The 23921-nt window shown below is 33.4% G+C and overlaps 3 protein-coding genes across 4 annotated transcripts; all 3 read left to right on the plus strand.

Annotated features, from left to right (window-relative positions):
• The first annotated feature begins 16 nt into the window (after positions 1–16).
• On the plus strand, positions 17–9187 carry LOC139512344 (uncharacterized). Of its 2 annotated transcripts, none has more exons than XM_071299910.1 (5): positions 17–1112; positions 4033–4088; positions 4504–4646; positions 7109–7276; positions 9079–9187. In XM_071299910.1, the coding sequence occupies exons 2-5, from the start codon at positions 4042–4044 to the stop codon at positions 9138–9140; spliced, it is 420 nt and encodes a 139-aa protein (XP_071156011.1). In that variant the 5' UTR covers positions 17–1112; positions 4033–4041; the 3' UTR covers positions 9141–9187. The 2 variants fall into 2 exon arrangements, with proteins under 2 accessions (XP_071156011.1, XP_071156010.1); XM_071299909.1 differs by having other exon boundaries at positions 17–1040.
• A 2335-nt stretch (positions 9188–11522) lies between these two features.
• LOC139512345 (uncharacterized) lies at positions 11523–15688 on the plus strand. Its single transcript, XM_071299911.1, has 5 exons — positions 11523–11660; positions 12411–12466; positions 13197–13339; positions 14590–14757; positions 15578–15688. The coding sequence occupies exons 2-5, from the start codon at positions 12420–12422 to the stop codon at positions 15637–15639; spliced, it is 420 nt and encodes a 139-aa protein (XP_071156012.1). The 5' UTR covers positions 11523–11660; positions 12411–12419; the 3' UTR covers positions 15640–15688.
• A 3834-nt stretch (positions 15689–19522) lies between these two features.
• Positions 19523–23556, plus strand: LOC139512346 (uncharacterized). The gene is made up of 4 exons (XM_071299912.1): positions 19523–19633; positions 20418–20560; positions 22157–22324; positions 23445–23556. The coding sequence occupies exons 1-4, from the start codon at positions 19587–19589 to the stop codon at positions 23504–23506; spliced, it is 420 nt and encodes a 139-aa protein (XP_071156013.1). The 5' UTR covers positions 19523–19586; the 3' UTR covers positions 23507–23556.
• The last annotated feature ends 365 nt before the right edge of the window (positions 23557–23921 follow it).

Here is a 23921-nt window from a genome sequence, read left to right on the forward strand (position 1 = left end):
CATTTTATCACATAAACAAGGTCGCATTTGTAATAAAATGAAAAGGAATGTATCGGGTGGCTAAAATAAATTAATGTCGAATTTACTGCGAAAAAAATGCGTTAGAAAAGGGGATTGTTATTATTTACAGACAACACAGAAGAATTGCTGAATCAGTCTAAACTCCACAATATTGTTTATCAAAGTAATACTAGACGTATCTATATTTAGTCGGCTCTCGTGATATATTTTTGATAGATTTATTCATCTCTTATAAACTTTTGAGCATTACATTATTAGAATTTGTCTCTGTATTTCTTTGGCTGTATTTTTTGGTGCGAAAGATGTGTTTTTCTGATTCTTCTAACGTTTAGATAGTAACTACACACACTATTTGCCCACACATATCACTTATAAAACTTTAAGATTTCGTCTTTCCGACCATGCGATAAAGATTAAAAATTTGAAGATTTTAATTGAATAGTGAAAATAAAAATCGAACCTAATCGTCAGTGTTTCAAATAATACATAAAAATAGACATAACAGATGTACTTTCAGCCTTCAATGGAGACCATCTCATTTTAGATATCCCCCAACCTTTGAAAATGTGTGAAACTTAAAATTTCCGACATGGTAGTTTCATAAATGAATCTATAATGTATCAACATTATTATTTTCAAGACCTCAATTTTTAAATTGATTCAGTGATAAGAATCAAGAATTCTTGGTGATAAAATCATTAACTTATAAATAATTTATCCATGTCAATTTTACAGAATAAGAATATTAAAGTTGTGGAATTTTTTCAACGAATCTTAAATGATCTTTTAAAAATCATGAACAAAATCTGAGACTACTATAACACACTGTTATAGTAGTCTCAGACAAAATGTATTGTTCATCTATAAATTTCGTATTACATGACGTCATACATTATCTATATACACCAAACTTTGAGAACATTGTATTCACTTTACAAAGAAAGTAGGTTAAAATCAGTACTTTTCCAAATTTAATCTCGTCAAAGACACGGTATTTCAGAGTTCATAGCCGCTATCAAGTGAGTGTTATACATATAGTTAGGTATAAGAAAAATCTTAATTATTCACATTATTTGCAACTCGAGTATCAGGTAAATCTATAATAATAACAACATTTGTAATACTTGTAATAATCGTACTAGTAAAAGCTTTCAAAATGCAGAAAACTCAATACATTGTCTTATTCAAATACATTTTGGAGAAACCGAAGTTTAGATTATGACCAAACGGGATGGACTGCAATCAATATTGCCTATATCGTTGTTCTGTATATCCTCTGCCAAATGTGAAATGACCAGAAGTGAATATGCAATATTACGTCCAATGAGACGCGTATCGTTGTTGTCCCAAAATAATTTAAGCAGCAACCGCGCAGTCCATAATTTTGTATAGAAAATCCACAACTGCATTCCCCGTAGATGCCTCTGTGCAGGTTTGCTATAATAATAATCAGTCTGACACGAGCATACATTTCAAAGTTCATGTTTTTGTATAAGAAACCCAACAAATCACTCAGATCAAAATTTAAAGCAGGTTTATAATTTCGTGACCTTGTTAAAGAATGTGTGGAAACATGGTCAAAATTTGGACAGCTGTTTTCAAGAATTTTCTGGTTAACAAAGTCAAACACGACAAAATATATCAATAGTGTCGATATAGACATCAATCTGCACGAAAAACAAATGCAAAAAAATAAGCGTCCATATTTTTTTAAGTTGATACCAAAATAGTCAACTTAAAATTGCTAAGAGAACTAGTAGTTTAAACGATTAAGCAATACTTACTCAACCTAAAACCTAGGGATAAATTCAAGTGCTTCAGAAGGATAATCGATTCCTGTTCTATTAGTGTCAATCGTCGTGCTGATCATAACACATACAAATATTGTGGTAAGTTGTGGTAGGTAAAAAGAACGGAATGTAGTCATTGGATTAACGTGGTTACATCTATAATACTAAAATTACGAGGTCCAATTTGTCAGCCGTCATCACGTAAAAACGACGAATCAAAAAATTCAACTTTATATATAACTTATATAGTACAAAGGTATAGATTAAAAATTACACCACTCCAGGCCCTTTTGTTTTCCACGTAATTAATATTGCCAATAATTAAGAAGTTCCGGGTCGAGTCCGATATCGATACCAATAGTATATTCACCTGTTACCGATTACCTTATCTGTACGTTCCGCATCTGACAGGCGCACCACCAAACGGTGTATTCAGGATTAATATGCTATATAGTATTACACGGGTCATAATCACAGGGTTGACACTACTTAATTGTCAAATTGTTACCTATTGTAGTATTTTAATCAGTTAGACTTTCTAAGATAACAATACGAATACTAAAAATCTGGACTAAAATAAGGCGTATAGGTACAGTTTTCAATTTGTTAGCGGGCATGACGTAACACAGCGAATCAAAGAATTCAACTTTATTTATAACTTATATAGGACAATGCTGTTGATTAAAAAAATTCCATTCCAGGACCTTTTGTTTTCCAAATAATTAATATTATCAATAATTGAAAAGTTCCAGTTCGACGGGTCCAAACAGAAAGGTTTGAAAGCAGAGAAAACTGTGTATCTTATAATCGGCATGACTTTATCAGATGACAATACTAATACTAAAATAAGGCTTGCGCATAGTTATATACTTTAATTCAGTCATGGACCCGCGGATGCCTCTCTGCTTCACAGTATAGAATATAAAAATAAAGTACATGATTTCTGAAAGACTGACCAATAAATACTTTTCTGATTAAACTAGACGCATTTCAAAATACTAAAAATTAACATAACAAAAATACTAAACTCCGAGGAAAATTCAAAACGGATAGTCCCTTATCAAATAGCAAAATCAAATGATAAAATACATCAAACGAATGAACAACAACACTTATATTCCTGACTTGGAACAGGCATTTTCAAATGTAGAAAATTGTGGATTGAACCTGGTTTTATAGCGCTACACCTGTCACTTGTATGACAGTCGCATCAAATTTAATTACACCTACAACAATGCGTGAACAAAACAGACATAAAAGGTAAAAATGTCAAAATAGGGGTATATCAGTCATCACCGTGTCACAACCTCATCTGCTTATATGTAGATATGCCTTTCTCAAAAATTGAAATGTTGGTGGCAGAACTTAAGAGTAGATTTTATTACAAAAAAATCATAAATATTAAAAGAGGGACGAAAGATACCAAAGGGACAGTCAAACTCATAAATCTAAAACAAACTGACAACGCCATGGCTAAAAATTAAAAAAACAAACAGAAAAACAATAGTACACATGACACAACATAGAAAACGAAAGAATAAACAACACAAACCCCACCTAAAACTAGGGGTGATCTCAGGTGCTCCGGAAGGGTAAGCAGATCCTGCTCCGCATGTGGCACCCGTCGGGTTGCTTATGTGATTACAAATCCGGTAAATAGTATAATTCGGTAGGTCACATTCATGAAAGGGAAGGGGATTGTAGTTACGACGTAAGGAACATATCCGATATCATTTGTGAAACGGTTATTCCATAACGGTCAACCAACTCGTGATGGCGTCCGTAAAATTTACGAAGGGATGATTTCAACTTCACCATTTGGAACTCTTGGTTTAATAGCTTCCTTGTGAGCAGTAACCCTCTATCAAAAAAATCATGATAGGAAACGCAAGCACGGGAATATCGTATCAATTGGGAGATATATACCCCGTATGCAGGTGCTGCTGGAATGTTGCTACTTAGAAATGGAAAGTTCACAATTGGAAAGCTGAAATCATCTCTTTTGTCGTAAAGTTTTGTTTTCAATCGACCCTCATTGTCAATTTCTAGATGTAAGTCAAGATATGAAGCCGACTTATTAAAGGATGACATAATGTTTGTTGAAAGTTATCTAATCAAATACAACCATCTTCAAACATAGCATTAAAATTGTAGATACTCTTTAAAAAAAACATTAACCTTATAGAAGCAGAATCTTAATTGTGTCGTTTGATTATTTCAGTCGAAGACCATGGCAAAACTACTGATGACCTTCGTAGCAGTATTTGCAGTTTCCATGTGAGTTTCTTACTTTACATTAACACTTAATCATTTGATTGCCCATTAAAGAATTAAACAAATGAACTCCGTCCCATTTTCGTCTCCACACTCTAACTTAAATTTTCCTGATTAAAATTGTATAAAACTCACACACTTTTAATGAAACCACAATATGCAGACAGACGAATTTGGGAAACAAGTCATTAAGTCATTAACCGTTCTACAGAATTCATGCATTTTTTTTTTTAAACTTGGATAATTGCAAAGCTAGAGTAAGAGCAGCCGTGTCCTCTGGCAAATTCTTCTTTTATTTTTTTAATATTATTTTGCAATCAAGACAGATTCGGAGATCTCGGTTTAAATGAGGTCAACTTTGGACTCTCATAATGTAATTGCTACCCAATTTTATGTCTTTGCATTTAACTATTTTTAGAGCAATTGTTTTGGGTAACCCTGGAACTACCATAGAAGACAGTGAAGAAGCCAGACATTTATTTCATTTAGCAGATAAAAATCATGACTTCCTGTTAAATCCTGACGAAATGCATTCCGTCTTTTTAGAGTTTGACTTAAATAGTACGTATATTTTGATCAGTTTTGGAACTAACTGTATACTCTTCCAGAGTCCCTAAGTGGCCTTTTGTACATACATCAGGCCGTGAGTTTTCTCGTTTGAATGGTTTTACATTTGTCATTTCGGGGCCTTTTATAGCTGACTATGTAGTATAGACTTTTCTCATTGTTACCTATAGTTGTTAATTTCTGTGTCATTTGGTCTCATTTGGAGAGATCTTCTCTCATTGGAAATCATACCATATTTTCTGTTTAATGCTATGCAATTTTAAGTTTTGTGTGTGTAAAATGTTGATTATTGTTTGCTTGCAATCTTTCACTAGTAATTTTTTACGGGAGCTCCGGTACCATCTTATATTATTTTTTTATTTTTCAAGCAGTGAGCCTTTAGCTGTTAAAGACCACTCTAACTTAATTGGGGGGCCGTAAATACAACTGATTCGATGCATTATTTACTCCTATCGTGTAGTCAATATTTGGCATTTTATACCTGAAAATGTAAAGTAATGAAACGTCGCACGCTACTGGTGTTACTTTGGTAAAATCACGGACAAGACACATTCATCTTATTAATTTTTAAACATAAAAATTTGATATTATAAAGTGTTGTATATCATTTTAAAGCTTTTAAACTCTTCTTTCAGATTATTGCAATTTTGTATATGTAACAGACCATTTTCATAAATTAAAACTCAATAAAACCTTTATTTTGCAATATGATTTCCTTGTCCCGCGTTACACTTTTAGTTTTGTGAAATTCTGAATACCGTAAAAAACATATAAATTTTATAACCAAACGATATAAAAGTTTGTCTAGAACAAGCAATTCATAATTGGGCGATGACGTAATGTCGATTTTTTTCTCTCGAAAAGACGAAAATATAGAATAAAAGGGATCAAGATGATACAAATTATGTGTCCCGTGCACGAAAGGTTGCCGTCATTTTTGTTAAATTGTCCCAAAAAAGGAAATTCCAGAGCAATCCCAATGTCGAAAGTAAATAATTCTTATACTAGTATTTTGTACAAAGATCACACTTTCGCCTCATGCAATAATTAGGAATTTTTAAAATAAATTCTTATTATTGAGTTGAATAGCAATGTCCGACATTTTGTCCCCTTCAAACCAAATTAAACGTAGGGTTACGTTTTCTGTTTTTTTCATGATGTTTATTTAATACAGTGCCATTCGCTACATACAAAAAATTATAATGGATAAAAGTACAAAAAATTATCTCTATTTTGATATTAAATTCCCATAAATTAAATCTAATATACGAGATATGAGATAAAACTAAAATGTTCGATACAATGTCCCCACATACGATTTTGACGTTATTTAATAAAATATACTTGTAACGTTCCGTCTAATTGTCATTATTGCGGTTTTCACAGACGATTTGGAATACGGCTATTTTGTTTTGTTGCTTAATAAGAAAACTTTTAAATTAATGTTTTATGTTGAAGCTCTACCGATTCATAGAGAAGGGGTTGGGAGAGATTTTTTCGCGGAACTGAAGTGTTTTCCGGACTACATGTATAATAGTCGGATCCGCTATAATACAAATTAATAGAAAAAACAGCAATAATAATTGTTCCCTCTAATTCCCTTACATATATTTGTGCAGAACTGACATGCTAGATATGCTGTAGTCCTTTCGCCTTGACATTCTGGAGTGCAAAGATGAGTGCATTTGCAGTGCATAGTTTATCCATAAAAAAAGTAATCGATTGCCTTTATATAATTAAAATGCATATAAAACAAATGGTTTCAATTCAAGTTACTTTTTTATTTTTAATTTGTTAATAAAACTAAAGCTTAACATCTTTTATCTAAGAAAAAACAATTAATCCTTTCTTACGAAAAAAAATCAATCCTTTAAAATTTATTGTAAAAAGCCATCTGAACAACATGCATCCCAACGTTTTTATTTTGGCTTACGTCTTTGAGTGTGTAACGTTAGGTGACACCAGTATCGTGCGTCGTTTCATTACAAATGTACTATTTTTATGGCAGACATGTCAGCTACTTTATATGACATTTTCTTGGCGTCTCATAAAGGCTTTACTAGGAAAAGAGCAGCAAGTCATCCAATATTTTGAAAACTCTATGAAAAATTAAATATTTGTGACAGTTTATTTTATCCATATAGGCGGCGAAAACAGGTGACGGGACTCAATAATCTATGTTCCGCAGTGTCAGCTATTTTAAGAAAGCTACATGTACATTCCGGTAGTGACATTCAAAATCCAGGTACTTATAAGTGTAGGAGTTAAGTTGAAACCATTATACATGTCTTTGCCTTGCAAATAATTTCGATTCTAATTCCCTCGGAACAAGTCAGAGAACATGCTGTTGCCCCAAATCCACTGTCCCTATCAAAAGTTGTTCAGATACCATTGCTTTTACTACAGAAAGTATTATATATATGTCACCATTCATCTAACACTATTTTTTACTATAGATGATACACATATCTATGTGGACGAATTTATCAACGACTGGTTAACGAACAATTTGGGAACAGCATTAGAGGCCGTGACATTATTCCATCACCTCGATGTTGATAACAGTGGTTATATCAGCGAGAATCCAGATATGCCCTTTATTATGCACTTCTTTGACAGAGATCGTAAGTACTTTTTTTAAAGGAAGTTGCCTGCAAAAAAATGAGTATTGCATGCAACTCTGTTAAGTTTCAAAGACATATTGGTTTCTGCTTACAATCCAAGATGGCGAAAGACACCCGACATAAATTAGAAGTAAAGGATTTGTGTTAGATAGATTGTGAAAAAAATAAATCTAAAGGAAGATGAAATATATGGCTTTGAAATTTCTCTACTTTTAAGGTAGGCCAAGTGTCTATCGCTATCTTTAACAAGGATTTGATAGTATTTCAAAATATGGCTTTTCAAACTACATGTGTAATTAAACAATTTAAGAAAAGTAAGGGTTCGCGGTGATTTTTTTTTATGGCACTTCATTGATAAAATCAGAGGAATTCGAATATCTGACAAAAATTTAAAAACAAAAGGAGCGAACATCCTTAAGCCTCGGTCACACCTTACCGGATAGCTCGAACGGACGCCTAACGGATAAAAAAAAAGTTATCCGTTGACAAATTTTTTATCCGTTGGGAGTCCGTTGGTGTACTAACGGACATGTAACGAATGCCTAACGGACACACAACGAACATTGAACGTACGTGAAACGGATACATACCGGACAGAACGGACGTCGAACGTACATCCAACGGACGAGTACCGGATAAAACGGACACCTAACGGAAGCGTAACGGATAAAACGGATGAACAAAATAATCTGAAAATTAAAGGCAATAAACCATCTAAAAATTAAAGGCAATAAACCATCTGAAAATTAAAAGAAATAAACCATCTGAAAATTAAAGGCGCGTCAGATGGACATGGTATCTAGTATATATGTTATAATATTTGCTTCTGGGAAAGTCTGGTCAGTAGGACAGTTATCAAGGTCACACGTACCAAACAAATTGAACAATTTATCCGATTTGATTTTACGTTTCTTCATGAGTTGGTCATATAGACAAAAACTGCGTCGTCTTTCAGGACTAAGCCATGGTCGTGTCCACCATCTCCTTAGTCTTCTCCTTTCGACAGCTATAAGGGTTATATTTGCTACATTTAAGTTGAGTCTGGCCTGAATAAGAGCTGCTTGGTAGCGAAGACGTGCTCTTACTCCAAGATCCATAACGAATAATAAATAGTCATGACACTCACGAAAATCTAACATACCATATATTGGCATTTCTGACGCGAAATTTCAATTGGCATTTGTCCGTTTTACATCTAGTATTTTTGAATTTTATGCATTTCTAATGCATATATGTTTTTGATGTATATTATTTTTCAACTTCTCTGTACCCTTTGTACTTGCATGGTTTTATGAGAATAAACTATCAGTAGGCATCCGTTTTATCCGTTATCCTTCCGTTAATGTCCGTTTCACATCCGTTTTATTCGTTAGGCGTCCGTTAGGCGTCCGTTAGGCGTCCGGTAGACGTTCGTTGGTGAATTGGTCTACCGGATCTCCAACGGATGCATAACGGACACGTAACGGATACAAAACGGACGAGTACCGTACAAAACGGACGCCTAACGGACGCTTAACGGACGTTCAACGGACATTTTATCCGTTGGACGTCCGTTCAAAGTTTTGAACATGCTCAAAATGTTCCACCGAACAAAACGGACGTCAACGGATAAAACGGACGCTTAACGGACACGCAACGGATATGGACGGACGCCTAACGGATAAGAACGGACGTCTAACGGACATCAACGGATTGAAAAAAAGTTATCCGTTAGGCGTCCGTTCGAGCTATCCGGTAAGGTGTGACCGAGGCTTTAAGCATTCTGTTTACATTTGTAATACCATTTGCTATCTATTTTTCAGTTGATGGACATATCAGTCAAGCAGAGTTTGTTATCCAGTGGGTGAAGATTAAAAACTCTTAGAAACCATGACAACGGAATATTTCTACCTTAATAAATACAAGTTATTCATTTTTCATGAATTATTTCTCTTGAAATGTTGTAAACAGAAAATCAAAAACATATACAACAGTTTGTTGCTTGCAGGATATAATGAATATTAGCATGTAAATTATGATACGGAAGTGTGCCGAACTGACCAGTCGTGTCATTTCCCATTTCCAACTGACAGTTTGTTATGGAGTTTGTACCAAATTTCTATTGTACTTCACCAGAAGTCCATTACTAGACGAAGTGTGCAAGCTGTACTATATAGTAAGGCGATCAAGATGTCCCCATAATTAGTGGAAAGCGGCATGTGTGGTCCTCTCAAATCTCGTTTTACAACTATCGATTCATGGGTAGTGTAATGTAGTGTAGTTAATAAATATTTAAAAGAGTTTTCAAGTAGATATATGATTTGTTTATCAACTTAAATCCAAACCATCCGTATACAAAGAAAAGTGTAGGAAACTATTACAATGTCTATTACTAATGACTAACTACCACAAAACCAAAGAAACATAGTATACTACATTCACCCCCTCTAAAAGTCAACTAAATAGTTCAATTAAAAATTTCAGTTTATCGTCAAATCCAAATCTACATGGTTTCATTGCACGTGTAGAACGTCTAATAACGGGAGATGTTTCGATATTGTTGTCTGTGTTGTTGGTAGCTTCCTGTGTTGTATTTTCAACATCGGTTTCGGCAATGTCCATAGTTCTATCGTTCAAAACGGAATGATCAAGATTGTCATTGCTTATTGATTGTCCTCTTGGCGCTAGTTGTCGGACTGATACAGTAGTTTCACGTCCATCAGGCAATCTAACATGAGCATAAGTTGGATTAGCTCCCAAAAGATCTACTTCCTCGACGAGAGGATCATACTTAGTCGCACGCAAATGCTTTTCATTACAACTGGTTCAGGATTGGTCAGCTGCTGATCTTCTTGTGAAGTTGAAAAATCTTTTTCATGTGGAGTACAGTTTATTGATGTACATAATAAACTTCGAACAGAGTGCAGTGCATCTGGCAATATACTCTCCCGCTGCGTCTCTTTAAGTCCCAAATATTCTAGTGGTAGTGTCACAGCTTTCCAAATGACACCGTTATAGGGATCACATTGCCCATTGCTCTGTGGGCTGTATGGCGTTGTCCTGCTAGTAGCTACTACATGCGATTGTAGAAAAGTTTGAGTTCGGCCCTCATGAAAGGTTGACCACGGTCCGAGTGAATATAAACAGGCATACCAAAAATAGCAAATAACTGTCATAAACACTGAATAACTGTTGCCCTTGTCATATCGGAACAAGGAAAGGCAAACGGGAATCTTGAGTATTCGTCAACAACGGTAAGAATATACTTCTTCGTACTAACAGACGGCAATGCTCTTTTAAAATCAATATTTAAACGTTCAAAAGGTTGTGTAGCTTTCACAAGAGGGGATGCATTCGGTTTAGCATACTGATGTTTTACTTTTGCACAAATCTCACACTGTTTGATAATTCTCTTGACGTCATCTACTAAGAATGGTGAGTTCTTTGAACGGACGAATTAAAGGAAATCGATTGATGCCCGGATGGCAAAGTGCACTATGTAATTCAGAAAGGGTATCAGATCTTTCGGATGAGCAGTAAGCTCCAGAAAAACAATCGGCTGATGCATTGTCTCGTCCAGGACGGTATTTTATATCATAACTGTAGCATCTCAATTCAGTTCTCCATTGAATTATTTTGTTATTTTTCACTTTACCGTGCTTCTTCGAATCAAACATATGAGAAACTGCTTCCTGATCAGTGACAAGAGTGAAGTGTTTCCCACTAAGTAAGTGTATCCACTTGCGAACAGCTTCTATGAAGGCACATGCTTTCTTTTCTACAGTTGAGTGTCCTAATTCATGAGCATTTAAAGTTCTCGAAAAGAATGCAACAGGTCATGGTCAGGTCGTAAAACACTTGACTGATGGTGTATCCAAGTAGATCGACTGACTCGACAGAATACACACATTTGTCCTCATTAAATGTCAGCTGATGTTTGTCCGCAACATCAAGAAATCTACGCAAGATTTCATCATATTCGTTTTGGTCGATTCCTATTGTGATATTATTGATATAAACAAATACTGCTTCTTATTTGTTTTCAGCAACTAGACAGTCAATGACCCTTTGAAAACAAGAAACTACATTCGTAACACCAAATGGAACTCGTCGAAATTGATACAAACTGCCATTGGCTTCAAAACCTGTATACTTCTTTTCGTGTTCACGTAACGGAATTTGATGATAGGCACTACGTAAATCAAGCGTACTGCATACCTTATATTTGGCGATATCTGAGACCATTTGACTAATGTTAGGAAACGGATAAGCATCAAGTTCAATATATATGTTGATAGTTTGAGAATACTAGTAATTGATTACTAGTCTTTTCTTGTGCCTTTCATTTGAAGTTACTCATACTTGAGCTCTCCATGGTGACATACTAGGCTCAATTATATCTTCGGTAAGTAATATTGATGTCTCTTTTTCTAAATATTCTATATCGACTGCATTGTTCTTTCTTCATTTTGTAGCAATAGGTCGGCATTCACTTGTCAAATAATTCCGGGGATCAACACTTGAAGCAGCTAGACCAATTGTAAATTAATAAAAAAAAAAAGAAGAAAAAAAAAAGAAAAAAAAACCTGATTAATACATTGAATAGCCATTTACCATGATAAAAAATATAACGGATATACAATGATTTGTCAGTATTAACATAAAAAGTTAAAATATAAAAATAAGGAGATGATTGCCATGTGGTAGATGTAAGCAATCATATAGTCAACCGTGTGGCCTTCAACAATGACAAAATCCTAAACCTTATGGTCGGCTATAAAAGACCCCGACATGAAAATAATTGTTTTATGCATAAGTATAACCCACCAGAAAAATATCGGACAGGAAGGATTAGTAGAAAAGTTGAGTAAACAATCGTTTGTGGATTTGTTCCGTCAAACATAGCTTTGCCCCATTCCATCTCTATCGGTGAACTAACAAAAGGTACACATAAGGTAAATATAAAAATAAAAGTACAGGAAAATATAAACTACAAAATGTAATATATATAATAATGATATAATAGATAACAAAAACTGCAATGCCATAAACACAGGTGTATGTAGAACGTTATCTAATCAAATGCAACAACCTTAGTACTAGTACTAGTACATTGAAGCGGAATATCAACTGTTGAGTCGTTTGATTATTTCAGACGAAAATCATGGAAAAGCTACTGAAAATCTTCGTAGCAGTAATAGCAGTTTCCATGTGAGTTGCTTACTTTAAAACTAGTTCACTCGATTGTCCATCACAGGGTTAAATCAATGAACTAAGATCAACATGCATTATGGGCATTTTAAAGGTTTTTTAAATATAATATCACAACAAGGACAGATTCAGGTGTTGGGAGGTAGACTTAAAACTGTGATATCTATGATACATATTTTTTCTTTACTACGACTTGATAGTAGTATGCAGGGAGTATTTCCCTCCTTATTAGTAATTCCTTGGCAAATGGGATCCGATATGTCATAGGAACCCCTCTATAAGTTGTCTTGGGATGCTTTCTTGAGGCTTTTTGCAAAATTTAAAAGAAATATTGCTTAAAAAAAAGATATAAAAGTTGATTTGCAACATTATTCCATATATGTACTATTATAAACCTATTTTGATTTCGTGTTTCTTATCTGTTACCGTTTAGTTGGTAACCATTCCTGTGCATTAAGTGCAATCTCATTGTTTATTTTATATGAAAAAAAAGTCCCTTTTTGTGTAGAAATTTCTTAATGTTATGACTTTTTTTATTTAGCTTTCGTGGATTTTTTTTTACAGTACAGTTTTCATAACTTATCTTCAGTCCGAATTTTAAAGTCTTCCAAATATTTTTTTTTGTCTACAAGCGTTTATTTCGTGACAATAATTACGTAGACCTTTCTGTATCATTTTTGTTTATACTATTAGAATCTTCAAAACAGAATTGTGTGTTGATTATTTTAAGAGCAATTGTTCTGGGTAACCCTGGAACTACCATAGAAGACAGTGAAGAAGCTAGACGTTTATTTCATTTGGCAGATAAAAATCATGACTTCCTGTTAAATCCTGACGAAATGCATTCCGTCTTTTTAGACTTTGACTTAAATAGTAAGTATGTTTTGATAAGTTTTTGAATTAACTGTATACCCTTCTGGAGCCCCTAAGTGGCCTATGTACAAAAAATAGGCCGTTATTTTTCTCGTTCGAATTGTTCCACATTTGTCATTTCTGGGGTTTTAAAGCTGATTATGCGGTACCGACTTGTTCATTGCTCATTGTTGACGGCCTTAAGGTGCCCTATTGTTGTTGATTTCTGTGTAATTTTGTCTCTTTTAGGCGCGTTATCTCATTGGCAAACATACATTGTACCTCATCTTCTTTTTATATTTCATGGGTTTAATGTTATGCAATCTCAAGTTTTTGTGTAATGTTTTGACTATAATTGTTTGCTTGCAATCTTTGACAATTACCTTTTTATTGTACTTTTGGCACCATTATATATAGACCGTATAATCTGCCTCTTCGTTTTTATTTTTGACATTTCATATTTCCTATTTATCACTTGGATTTTTCATATTTTTTATATTTTTTTTAACACGGTGTTTTCATGTCCGATTTTTTTTTTTAAATTAAAGGTCAAATTAAAGAAAATGAAATATGATATATTGCCTATCATTGATTTAACAAGCCTTCAGCTTTGACTTAAAGACTTGCATTAACACTCTAACTTACTAGAGAGCCACACAACTGATTCGATACATTATTAAAAAAATATTTAATGCCGTTACTCCTATCGTGTCATTAATATTTGGCATTTTATACCTTAAAATGTAAAGTAATACATATGCACTATTTTTATGGGAGACATGTTAGCTTTTTGATTGGCCCTTTTCCTGTCGTCTGCAATATCAAAAGAGGAGAAAGTCATCAAATAGATTGAACAATTTTATTTTTTGCGAAAGTTTATTTTATCCGTATATGACGGAGCCATTTGATTTTTGAATGATTGAACTGTGTGTTTATATGTATTGTATTTTAATGTATGAATGTTAACTGTATACATGGCCTCACTGAATTGAGATACCCTCTTTAAATAAATAATTAATTAATTATTATTAATAATCTGTGTCTGCTCAGTTATTTTTATGACAGTTACACTTCTTAATAGCGGATGAGTAATGTTGAAATCTTTAGGCATGTATTATTTGTCGGGCAAATAATTTTGATTCCTTTTTCCTTTGAACAAGTCAGGTGTTGCCCTATATCCACTGTCCCTATCAGAAGTTGTTCAGAAAACATTGCTTTTACTACAGAAAGTATATATGTCAAAATCTATCTAACTCTGTTTCTGACTATAGATGATACGTATATCTATGCGGACGAATTCATCAACGACTGGTTAACGAACAGTTTGGGAACAGCATTAGAGGCTGTTACATTATTCCATCACCTCGATGTTGATAACAGTGGCTATATAAGCAAGAACCCAGATTTGCCATACATTATCCACTTCTTTGATCGAGATTGTAAGTACCTATTTATACCGGAAGATGCCTGTAAAAAATGTGAGTACTGCATGTAACAATGTAGAATTTTAAAGACATATTGGGTTCTGGTAGTTTACAATCTAAGATGGCGACAGACAAGCATTTTGAAACACTGTTATGAACTGATAGTATATAAATAAAGTAACTAAGGCAGCAACCATTTGATTTTCTGGGGTTTTTTTCTGGACCAATTTTTTTTTCCGCCTATGGCGAAAAACAATCTATTTTTTTCGTGACAAGTCGAATACAATTTTTTTCTTTCAATTTTAGCATTACATATAGTGGCAGCTGAGGGTGAAACAAACAATTTTTTTTTCTCAAATTCAAAAACAAATTATTTTTTTCTCCAAAAACTGGGAACAAACTTTTTTTTCCAAAAAAAACCATAGACAGCCCCCCCCCCCCCCCCCCGAAAATCAAATGGTTGCTGCCTAAAGAAGCAGAAAAAAATGAAAAAATAAAGGGTCCGTATACTTTTTTTCCAAAATATAAGCCATTGAAAATTTAATATGGAAATAATTCTCTCTAGATTTTTCATGCATTTAACATTGAGGCCCTTTTCATTCCAAAAATGATGAAAAAATAACAAGTATTTTATAGTACTAGTATTTTAAATTATTGCTTTTTGGACTTTATGTAATACAACTATGAAAGGAAAAGTAGGGGTTAGCAGGTATTTTTTTCAATGGCACTACGTGGATAAAACCAGAGGATTCCGAATGTCTGACACAATTTTAAAATCAGAAGTAGCGGACATCCATTAGCATTTTGTTTAAAACCATATATATCTATTTTTCAGTTGATGGACATATTAGTCAAGCAGAGTTTGTTATCCAGTGGGTGAAGATTAAAAACTCTTAGAAACCATGACATAGAATATTTCTACCAAAATACAATTTGTTCAAGTACTCATTTTTCGTGTATTATTTCTCTCGACTGAAATGTTGTAAACAAATAATAAAAAAATATACAACAGTTAGTTGTTTGCAGGATAAAATGAATATTATCATGTAACTAATGATACGGAATTGTGCCGAACTGACCAGTCGAGTCATTTCCAACTGACAGTTTGTACCAATTTTTTTATTGTACTTCAAAAGTTTACACTCCGTAGAAAGACATATATTCCTTCTCAGACACATCACTCCTACTGCGCCGACCAGTCAATTTAAACATCAGAATATAAGGTATGATTGCCAATAAGACAAATGTCTACAATTGTCCAAATGGAAGGTCACCGTACAGTCGTTATCAAGGAGCTAACACCATTAAAACAACGCTCTGACTTCTAAACAAATGCAAGTAATTTTGAAAATAAACTCCCTACAATAAAATCTAAATGTCTTTAAATATAAAAAGAAATTTATGCAACATATACAGTGTTATAACTGTGTTCCTTTGTTTTCAATGAGTTTCATTCCTCATTTGCTCGATAGAGCGTATTGCATTGTCGTCTTGGATATCAATAAATGTATTTTTACAAATATATTAATTTTTCATGAAGGCATTATTATTTGTAATAAGCTTTTCAAACTGTCCGTTTACAAATTAAGAAATATAAAAATTATTAAGAAACTAAGTATCCTACTCCCTCAGAAAAGAAATGGAAGTTTTTAACGACCTTGACTGGCTATACAGCCCTTGCACGGTCGGTCCTCAGACAAAGTCGACCTGAGAAGGATTTGGATGTTCTCTTATATGTGTATTCTGTTCATTAATATAAGGTTCTTCAAAGGGATTCAGTACTTGTACAGGTGTGTACCCATTTCGCCTTAGCTGTGAATTCCAGGTAAAAAAGGGAAAAAAATACTAAGGCGATATGGGAATTGTACTAACGGGAAATGTGAATTGAGATGAAAAAGTTAAATAAACAAATTATTCCTCTGTGTTTTTATAACAATATAAACAACATGTTATTAGGGATTTTTTTTCTCTTGAATGATTATTTTTATACTTATTTATTAAATGTGAAACTTTTTATTATTTCAAAAATGTGAAATCGGGAAAAAACAGAGAAGTGTACATCCATACTTTTCAAGTATTTGAGTATTCTTAATGAAGGTAAGTCCAGAGAAGTGCAACTAATTATATTTTTACTCTTGAAAAAAAGTGATTTTAACACATTAACATTTTATGGTTGTGTTATTCATTAACAAAGGACTTCATGAACATTATTCTTCGGCTACACAAACTATTAATAAATTCGAGTTCTATATTTGAATTATAGGTTGATAGAAACACTAAATAAAATTCAGTTCAGAAAGCGCACTTAACTCTATGATACCAGTAACAGAGACTATAAATACTTAGAAACATATTGAACAATGCTTCAGAGCAGTTCAAGATTTCACAGAGTAACTCCAAAAAGAGTGGCTACGGGAGAACTCTTGTGTACTGTTCAAAGTAGTTTAATACAAAATATTAATATGATAAATTAAATGAAAGTTTTAGGTTAGGGTTTAATTCTAAATTTGAAATTGATTTTAAAACAAAACGTCAAATAGAAATAAGAAGATGTGGTATGAGTGCCAATGAGACAACTCTCCTTCCAAGTCACAATTTGTAAAAAGTGAGCATTATAGGTAAAAATACGGCCGTCAACGTGGAGCCTTGTCTTGCACCGAACAGCAAGAACAGCATGGCCCCAAAATGACGAGTGTTAAACCAACAGTTAAATCTATATAAAAAACGAGAAACACTTATGAAGCACATCAACAAAAGACAACTACTGTACAGGCTCCAGCCTTAAGACAAGATAACAGCCAGTTCGTTATAATTTTCTTTATGATAGAACCATTTCTATAGCGGGACAGGCTAAGAAAATGTATTATTAATTTTACGATTATAACTTTTTATTTTGACCAACAATACTAAATTAAAGCTTAATAGATTCCTTCACCGGTTACTTTTCGCACTCATTTTGTTGATTCTTATCTTTAATAGATTAAAAAATAATAACCCTGCAACAACCCCGACTGTATATTCTTTTTGCGTCTGTTATAAGCCAGTATGTAATCCAATGGCTCACCAACAAGCTGATGTGGTATGAATGCTATTGAGACAACTCTCCACAAGAGACCAAATGACACAGAATTAACAGCTATAGGTCACTATATGGCCTTCAACAATGAGCAAAGTATGTTATATTTGTTTTTTTTATAATAGTTTTGTTAGAAATAATATCGTTGTATTGTGCTTCTTTCGTGTAAATTTATTGTTGAGCGAAGTACATTTTGTATGAAGCGTAGGCGATCAGTAGTAGAACACTTACTAGATGTGAAGATCACGGAAACGAAATTTAAATGGTTGTTTGTGCAATTAGGTAACTAGTACATAGTAGGGACTTTCAATGTTTGGAAGAGGCTTTAAGCTGTGTAGTGGCAGTGATTTACTTGTTTACAATTTGACTCTGAGGAGCATACAGACCTTTAATCTTTAGGGATTAAAAAAGAGAATGGAAATGGGGAACATGTCAAAGAGATAACAACCCGACAAAAGATAAGACAACAGTCGAAGGCCACCAATGGGTTTTCAACGCAGCGAGAAAATTCCGCACCCAAAGTTGGTCTGCCCCTAAATAAAATTGTGTACTAGTTCAATGAAAATGGACGTCACACTAAATTCCAGAACATAAAAATGAATCAAAATTAAACAACATACAAGACCAGAGGCTCAAGACTTGGGACAGTCGCAAAATTGCGGCGGGGTTGAACATGTTTTGTAAGAATCCTCCCCTATTCCTCTAGCCAATCTAGAACAAAGAAACACATAGGAATACGCAAAGTAGATATCAGTTTTAAAGAAATCCGAGTCCGGTGTCAGAATAAGAAACAAAGAGACCAAGCAAAATGATAATAATACATAGATGAACAAAGGACTACTACATTTAAACTAATTGAAAGATTATGTCTTCATCATATGAAAATCAAGTACAATCCCTCCTGTAGTAAAGAAATGATTTTGTCATATTTACTGTTAAAAAACCTCGGACCATGGTTATGTGATAATGACCCAGGAGAAACACTAAGACTTAAAAACAGTCAAGACGTCTCTGTAAGATTTTAGACGATTTCATATATAGCGAACTCAAAAATATTTAGAGTTGTGTTACAACAAGTCGTATACAACAGTTTATCCAGCAATACCACTTTTTTCCTTGAACAGTTTTTTTTTAAATTTTAAAATTTTGGTAATTACATTTTCGTTGCTAGTCGCTAGAACTTCTTTTCCTCCTGCTATCAAGCATAGCATGGCTATAATATAGTCAACCGTGCGGCCTTCAACAATGACAAAATCCTATATCGTATGGTCGGTCGTTATAAAAGGCCCCGACATGAAAATAATTGTTTTTGACGAAAGTATAAGCCACAAAAAGAGTATCAGACAGGAATGATTACTAGAAAAGTTCAGTCATCAATTGTGGCTTTGTTCGTCAAACATAGCTTTGCCCCATTCCATCTCTATCGGTGAACTAACAAAAGGTACACACAAGAAAATATAAAAATAAAAGTACAGGAAAACATAAACTTTTTTGGGTCGTCAATGCTCTTCATTTTTGTACTTGTTTGGCTTTATAACTATTTTGATCTGAGCGTCACTGATGAGTCTTATATAGACGAAACACGCGTCTGGCGTACTAAATTATAATCCTGGTACCTTTGATAACTATATATATAATAACGATATAAAAGATAACAAAAACTGCAATGCCAAAAACACAGGTGTATGTAGAACGTTATCTAATCAAATGCAATACATTGAAGCGGAATATCAACTGTTGAGTCGTTTGATTATTTCAGACGAAAATCATGGGAAAACTACTGACAATCTTCGTAGCAGTAATAGCAGTTTCCATGTGAGTTGCTTACTTTAAAACTAGTTCACTCGCTTGTCCATCACAGGGTTAAATCAATGAATTAAGATTAATATGCATTAAGGCCATTATTAAGGGTTTTTAAATATAATATCACAATTTATCGCAGATGCGGGTGTTGGGAGGTCGACTTAAAACTCTGATATCTATGATACATATTTTTTTCTTTACTACGACTTGATAGTAGTATGTTGGGAGCATTTCCCTCCTTATGAGTTATTTCCTTGGCAAATTGGATCCGATATGTCATAGGGACTCCTCTATCATTTGTCTTCGAATGCTTTCTTTAGGTTTTTTGTAAAATTTGAAACAAAATATATTGTTTTTGAAAAAAGGCACTCACACCACATCTTCCTATATCTATAAAAGTTGATTTACAACATTATTCCATATATGTACACTTATAAACCTATTTTGATTTCGTGTTTCTTATCTGTTATCGTTTAGTTGGTAACAATTTCTGTGCATTAAGTGCAATTGCATTGTTAATTTCATATGGATAAAAAGAGTGCCTTTCTTTTTTTTTTTTTTTAGATATTTCCTAATGTTAATACTTTTTTTTATTAACTTTTGTGGATTTTTACAGTTTTCATAACTTATCTTCAGTCCGAATTTTAAAGTGTTCCAAATATTTTTTTGTTTTCTACAAGCATTTATTTCGTGACAATAATTACTTAGACCTTTCTGTATCATTTTTGTTTATACTATTAGAATCTTCCAAACAGAATTGTGTGTTAATTTTGGAAATGATTTTTATTATTTTAAGAGCATTTGTTTTGGGTTACCCTGGAACTACCATAGAAGACAGCAAAGAAGCTAGACGTTTATTTCATTTAGCAGATAAAAATCATGACTTTCTGTTAAATCCTGACGAAATGCATTCCGTCTTTTTAGACTTCGACTTAAACAGTAAGTATGTTTTCATCAGTTTTTGAACTAACTGTATACCCTCCCGAAGCCCCTAAGTGGCCTATGTACAAAAAATAGGCCGTTATTTTTCTCGTTCGTTTTACATTTGTCATTACTGGGGCTTTTAAAGCTCATTATGCGGTATCGACTTTGCTCATAGTTGACGGCCTTACGGTGACCTATAGTTGTTACTTTCTGTGTAATTTTGTTTCTTTTAGGCGCGTTGTCTCATTGGCAAACATACATTGTACCTCATCTTTTTTTATATTTCATGGGTTTAGTGTTATACAATCTCAAGTTTTCGTGTAATGTTTTGATAATTGTTTGCTTGCAATCTTTGACAATTGTTTGCTTTCAATCTTTGACAATTACTTTTTTACTGTAGCTTTGGTACCATTATATATTGCCTATCATTGATTTAACAATCAGTGAGCCTTCAGCTTTGACTTAAAGACTTTCATTAACTCTCTAACTTAGATATATAGAGAGCCACACAACTGATTCGATACATTATTTAAAAAAATATTTAATGCCATTAATCCTATCGTGTCATCAATATTTGGCATTTTTATACCTTAAAATGTAAAGTAATATGGGAGACATGTTAGCTTTTTCATTGGCCCCTTTCCTGTCGTCTGCAATATCAAAAGAGGAGTAAACCATCAAATAGTTTGAACAATTTATTTTTAAATACATTTTGCGACATTTTATTTCATCCGTATATATGCGGCGAAAAAAGACGAGGGAGCCATTTGAATGTTTGAATTGTGTGTTTATATATATTGTTTTTTAATGTATAAATGTTAACTGTATAAAAAAAATTGCCTCACTGAATTGAGATACCCTCTTTAAATAAAGAATTAATTATTATTATTAATTATCTATGACAGTTATTTTTATGACAGTTACATGTTATACCTAAAGTGGCATTCAAGCAATCGCTGAAACCTTTAGGCATGTTCGTGTTTGTCGGGCAAATAATTTCGATTTCCTTTAAACAAGTCAGAGAATATGTGTTGTTCCCTTACCTGGCTCTTAGGTGTCACACCACCAATTACTCCCTCAAATTTAGAACGTATGTGAAGGTAGGCATATACTCGGACAACAAATAGTGCATTTGATGTCATTGTTTACTTAAACTAACCAACAAATTGGCAGAAATGAAACTTTTGGTGAAAGAGAAATATATTAAGACCATTTTGAGCTAAAATTTACTTGTTTATGAGTTTGCTTTCAAAATTGAGGATTAATGCACTCCATAGTATACTAACTTAAGATTTCCAGAAAACCAGGGGTTATTTTTAGTGGTACCTCTATTCGGAAGACCTTTTCTTTTTTTATATGATTTTAAACATCTGTTGAAAATTGGCATGTAGAAAGCTGATACATGTACGATTCAGGATATACCTGGTTTCTATGAAGTTAAACTTAAGGTAAAATATTAAGAAAGCTGTGAAAATTGCAAAATTTGGTTGAACAGCTAGGGACTTTTAATTGGTGGTATGACACCTCTTATGAACAGTATGTTCCGGTACCATTTGCTTACTTCAGAAATTATACATGTCAAAATTTATCTAACTCTATTTCTTACTATAGATGATACGTATATCTATGCGGACGAATTCATCAACAACTGGTTATCGGACAATTTTGGAACAGCATTGGAGGCCGTGACATTATTTCATCACTTCGATGTTGATAACAGTGGTTATATCAGCGAGAATCCAGATATGTCCTTCATTATGTACTTCTTTGACAGAGATCGTAAGTACTTTTTTTAACGGAATTTGCCTGTAAAAAATATGAGTTCTGCATGTAACTATGTTGAATTTTAAAGACATATTCGGTTCTGGTATGTTACAATCTAAGATGGCGGCAGACACCCGTCCTATCTTAAAAGTAGAGGATTTATATTTGATAGACTGTTGAAGGCCGTACGTTTACCTATGGTTGTTAATGTCTATGTCATTTTGGTCTCTTGTGGACAGCTATCTCATTGGCAATCATACCACAATTTCTTTTTTATATATGTGAAAAAATATCTGTTCTATAAAAGAAAGATGAAATGCATGGCTTTGAAATACCGCTAGGATGTCTTCCGCCATCTTGATTGTAAAGTAGCAGAACCCAACATGTCTTTGAAATAGGTTGCGAGTATTTCATTCTTATTTTTTATTCAATGCAAATTAACAGGGCAAAATACATCCCAAACTGTATTATAAATTAGGAAACTATCAACTACGTAAATTTGGATAAAACTATTATACATTGTTAAATGTTATTTGTTTAAAAATTATACATGAACCATTTAACAGGGAACTTTATTTTGTATACATCCGTGTGGTTTCTTTTTTCTTTTTTAAGAATAAACAGCATTTAATTTGAAAGTAACCAAGCATACACAGTTGTAGTTAACCCCTTTGTTCTAGAATAAAATATTGTTAAACAGTAGTGTAAATTTCTTCAATGATTAAGTTTCAACTTCATCAAAAAATACCTTGACAAAAAACTTTAAGCTGAAGCGGGACAGACGGACAAACAAACGAACGCACGGACGAACAGACCAGAAAATATAATGCCACTCTTCTATCGTAGATGGGGCATACACATGAAGGGTCCGTGTACTTGTATTTCGAAGCCATGAAAAATTGGCTCCTTTTTTCTTTTAAAAAGGATGAAAAAAATTACAAGAATTTTTATAGTATTCTAAAATATGGCCTTTTAAACTAAATGAAATAAAACTATGAAAGGAAAAGTAGGGGTTGGTGGGGATTTTTTAAAATAAAACTAGAGGATTTCGACTATATATGGCAAAAATGTAAAAACAAAAGGAGCGAAAATCCCTAATCATTCTGTTTAATACCATATGCTATCTATTTTTCAGTTGATGGACTTATCAGTCAAGCAGAGTTTGTTATACAGTGGGTGAAGATTAAAAACTCTTAGAAACCATGACAACTGAATAATTCTACCTAAATACAAGTTATTCCTCTTTATTTGTGTATTTCTTTCCCTAGAAATGTGGTAAAAAAAACCAGTTTGTTCCTTGCAGTACACAATAAATATAATCGTGTTAATAATTATACTGCAGTGTGCCGAACTAACAAGTCGAGCCCTTTTCAGATTTGTATATGTTCTCAGGTTCTTTTATGGTGAAAACTCACAAGTTTACTGTCCGTAGAAAGACGTACAAACCTTCACAGTCGTGTTACTCTGATTACGCCGACCAAACAAGGGGGTGCTGTATTATTGCCAATAAGACAACTGTCCGAATGGCGTGTATCAAGTTAAGCAACTATGGGTCACCGTACAGTCGCTATCAATGAGCAAACACATTCCAACATCCCGACTTTTAAATACA

The sequence above is a fragment of the Mytilus edulis genome, chromosome 2, assembly GCF_963676685.1.
Source record: "Mytilus edulis chromosome 2, xbMytEdul2.2, whole genome shotgun sequence".
NCBI classification, from domain to species: domain Eukaryota; kingdom Metazoa; phylum Mollusca; class Bivalvia; order Mytilida; family Mytilidae; genus Mytilus; species Mytilus edulis.